Below are 3,411 nucleotides of genomic sequence, written 5' to 3'. Positions count from 1 at the left end.
AAAATCTATTTATTACTTTACTCAATATTTTACGTAATCATCTTATTAGTTTTATGTATTTAATTTTTTTAAATAATAAATTTAAAAATTAATTATTTTTATTGATATAATAAAACACGATCAGTTGTCTTGTATGAAAATTGAAATCAAGATAAAAGAATCTATACTTTTATAATTTATATAAAAAAATATTAAAAAATAAATATCAAGTCACGCGTCATTACCTTATATAAATGCAATGCAATATCCTGTGTCACACGCGCCAAATTGTTCTTCATTTATTGTTGATTTCATTCGTTGAATCAATCAGTGACAACCAACACTTTCTTAATGTGCAGAACGACGCAATTGTTGAGAAGCCTTCTCTTCTTCTCTAAACGCTATAAACACACACACCAACATAGTTAACTTCATTCAATTCCTTAACCGCAAACACATACACATTCTTGTTCTTCAGAATCATGGACTGGATTCGAGGACCAACCCTCGGCAGTGGAAGCTTCGCCACCGTCAGTTTAGCCACACCCAAGAACCCTTCCCTTCCGTTCCACATTCCGGTTGCCGTTAAGTCCTCCGATCGTTTCACCTCCTTCCTCCTTGTTAACGAGGAACACGTCCTTAACCGCCTCGGTTCTTCTTGTCCTCGAATCGTTAAGTGCTTGGGTCACGACACTACGGTCGAAAACGGTGAGTCGTTTTACAACATCTTCCTCGAATATGCTTCCAACGGTACGCTCGCTGATCAGATGAAGAAGAATCAAGGTGGGAGGTTCGATGAGAAACAAGTAAGAAGGTACGCGAGGTCCGTCATGGAAGGGTTGAAGCACATTCACGAGAATGGGTTCATTCACTGCGATATTAAGCTTCAGAACATGCTTGTGTTCGAAGATGGCGAGGTGAAGATCTCGGATTTCGGGCTCGCGAAGGAGAAAGGTGCGACAGTGCAGCGTGGAGACAAGAAGTGGGAGTGCAGGGGAACGCCTCTCTACATGTCCCCTGAGTCGGTGAATGATAACGAGTACGAGTCTCCGGCGGATATATGGGCCGTTGGATGCGCCGCCGTGGAGATGCTCACCGGAAAGCCAGCGTGGAATGTTAAGAGTGGGTCCAACATGTGGTCGCTGCTAATTCGGATTGGAGTCGGTGAAGAAATTCCGGTGATTCCGGAGGACTTGTCCGAACAGGGGAAGGACTTTTTGAGAAAGTGTTTCGTTAAGGATCCCAGGGAGAGGTGGACGGCAGAGATGCTCCTCAACCACCCGTTTCTCGCCGAAGACAGCCATGATGCTTTGATTCATAACGAAATCTCGCCCAGAAGTAACTTTGACTTTCCTGATTGGGATTCCACTTCGACGGTGACTGATTCTGCTGTCACCACTGTTTCGTCGCCGGGGGATTGGCTACCACGGCTAGTGACGGAGCAGGGATCGCCGGATTGGTCAGAATCGGAGGGCTGGATAAGTGTTCGGAGAAGAGTTATCCTGGAAGCTTCGTTAGCAGTGGGATCTTAGTTAGAAGATTTTTTTTGTTTAGATTTGGTCATTGAAACTCATTTTCAGCGAATATGATATGATTCACAATCATTTAATTGTTTGTTAATAATCAATTATTCATGTAACCGTCTCGAGTGTAGAGAGATTCATTTTGCAAATGCAATTTTGTTCGTAATTGATGCCTTCAAAAATGAGAGGGATGAGTGAAAAATATTGGGTGGGATAGAATTGGACAACCACATTATAAAAAAGATGTGCCAATTTAGAATTGGAAAGAATATTAATTATTGGAGAGTGAATTATTTTTAATTTTGTGGATGAAGAAAATTTTATGTTTTAAGTTGTTCAAATTATGATATTGATAGTTTGATGAACTAAAATGGATCAAAAGAGAAAGAAAAATAAATTATTCTCGTCGTTAAAGAGAATAAAAATTGATTATTAACAAAAATGAGAGGGAGGGGTAAAAAATATTGGGTGGGATAGAATTAGACAACCGCATCATAGAAAAGATGTGCCAATTTAGAATTGAAAAGAGTATTAATTATTGGAGAGTGAATTATTTTTAATTTTTGTGGATGAAGAAAATTTCATGTTTTAAGTTGTTCAAACTGTGATATTGATAGATTGATGAATTAGAAGGGATTAAGAGAGAAAGAAAAATAAATTATTTTCATTGTTAAAGAGAATTAATTTTTTTTTTAAATCTGTTCAGTTATTACACTTTATATACCATGTACTTATTATGTACTCCCATAAAAAAAATAACAAATAAGCCTACATCTACTATTGATACAAAAATAATTTAGGTAATACCCTCCAGCAAGCTGGAATGGGTAACAATCCTAGCTTAGAAACATTAGTAAGAAAAGGATGCGATGGCGAGTTTTGGTGAGAAAATCACCAAATTTGTCTTTGGAATGAACTGATATCAGATGACCAGACAAATGGCTTTTTACGTGGTTCTTTCATGAGAAATAGGATTATTGAGAATGTGAATGGCTGGTTGTCACAGAGTGATAGACTTTTGAAGCAACAAACTAATGAAATTCATTAAAAAAAATAACCAACTAACTTCACAAGTGATAACAGTAAGAGATTATATTCAGCTTTTGCAGAGGAGTTGTTTGTGGTTTGCTTCTTACTCTTACAGCTAACAAGAGAGTTTCTAAGAAGTACTTGAGATCACCAAAATCCTTTATTTTGAATGGAAAAGTCTAGGGGCAGCAACTTTTGTGTTTTCTGACCAGCACTTAACCATTAAAACAAAAGTGAGTGATCTCCTACCATTAGATGTAATCTCATACCATTAAAAATACTATTGATGGCCAATTGATGGTTATAAAACACCAAAATTGCTGACCCCCTATCATCCCTCATTTTGAATTTGTCATCTAAATTTTGCCTGATGGTATTGATTTCGCCAAATGTCATTTCCAGTCAAAACTAAGTCATCAACATATACTAGAATGACAGTAAAAATTTCGGATTGTTTCTTGATGAAGAGTGAATGATCATAGAAAACTGCTTATAACCATCATCTACAAGATTCTGAGTGGGCTTAACGTTCCATTATATGCTTGCTTGCTTAAGGAAAAGTATAGGGTACCAATATACTATCTGCCAACTTATTACCAACAATAATTAATTATTTATTTTAAAAACATGTATAAAGAGACACATCCAGAAAATACATCTATAAAGACATTTCCATTATACACAGCTATAAAAATAATTATTTTTATTAAACACATCCACAAAGACACTTCCATTAAATACCGTTATAAATCAGAGTTGGAAGAAGTTAGCAAAAATGCTATTGGTAATGTAGCGGGATTGAAATATAAAATCAGTTACATAGACAATCACCCTCAACGTAAACCACTACTGCCACTAGCGGTTTATGCACATTCTCTAT

At 36.6% G+C, this 3,411-nt stretch overlaps 1 protein-coding gene across 1 annotated transcript; it reads left to right on the top strand.

The window, feature by feature from the left end:
- The first annotated feature begins 265 nt into the window (after positions 1-265).
- On the top strand, positions 266-1,668 carry LOC107641671 (mitogen-activated protein kinase kinase kinase 20-like). The gene has a single exon (XM_016345146.3). It carries the CDS (start codon positions 462-464, stop codon positions 1,509-1,511), a length of 1,050 nt encoding a protein of 349 aa, XP_016200632.1. The 5' UTR covers positions 266-461; the 3' UTR covers positions 1,512-1,668.
- The last annotated feature ends 1,743 nt before the right edge of the window (positions 1,669-3,411 follow it).

The sequence above is a fragment of the Arachis ipaensis genome, chromosome B5, assembly GCF_059453495.1.
Source record: "Arachis ipaensis isolate K30076 ecotype BB chromosome B5, ASM5945349v1, whole genome shotgun sequence".
NCBI lineage: Eukaryota > Viridiplantae > Streptophyta > Magnoliopsida > Fabales > Fabaceae > Arachis > Arachis ipaensis.
This window is presented reverse-complemented; position numbering and strand designations above follow the sequence as displayed.

Bases quoted from the DNA above. Each gene is read 5' to 3' on its own strand.
- LOC107641671 (XM_016345146.3), top strand. From the start codon at position 462: ATGGACTGGATTCGAGGACCAACCCTCGGCAGTGGAAGCTTCGCCACC.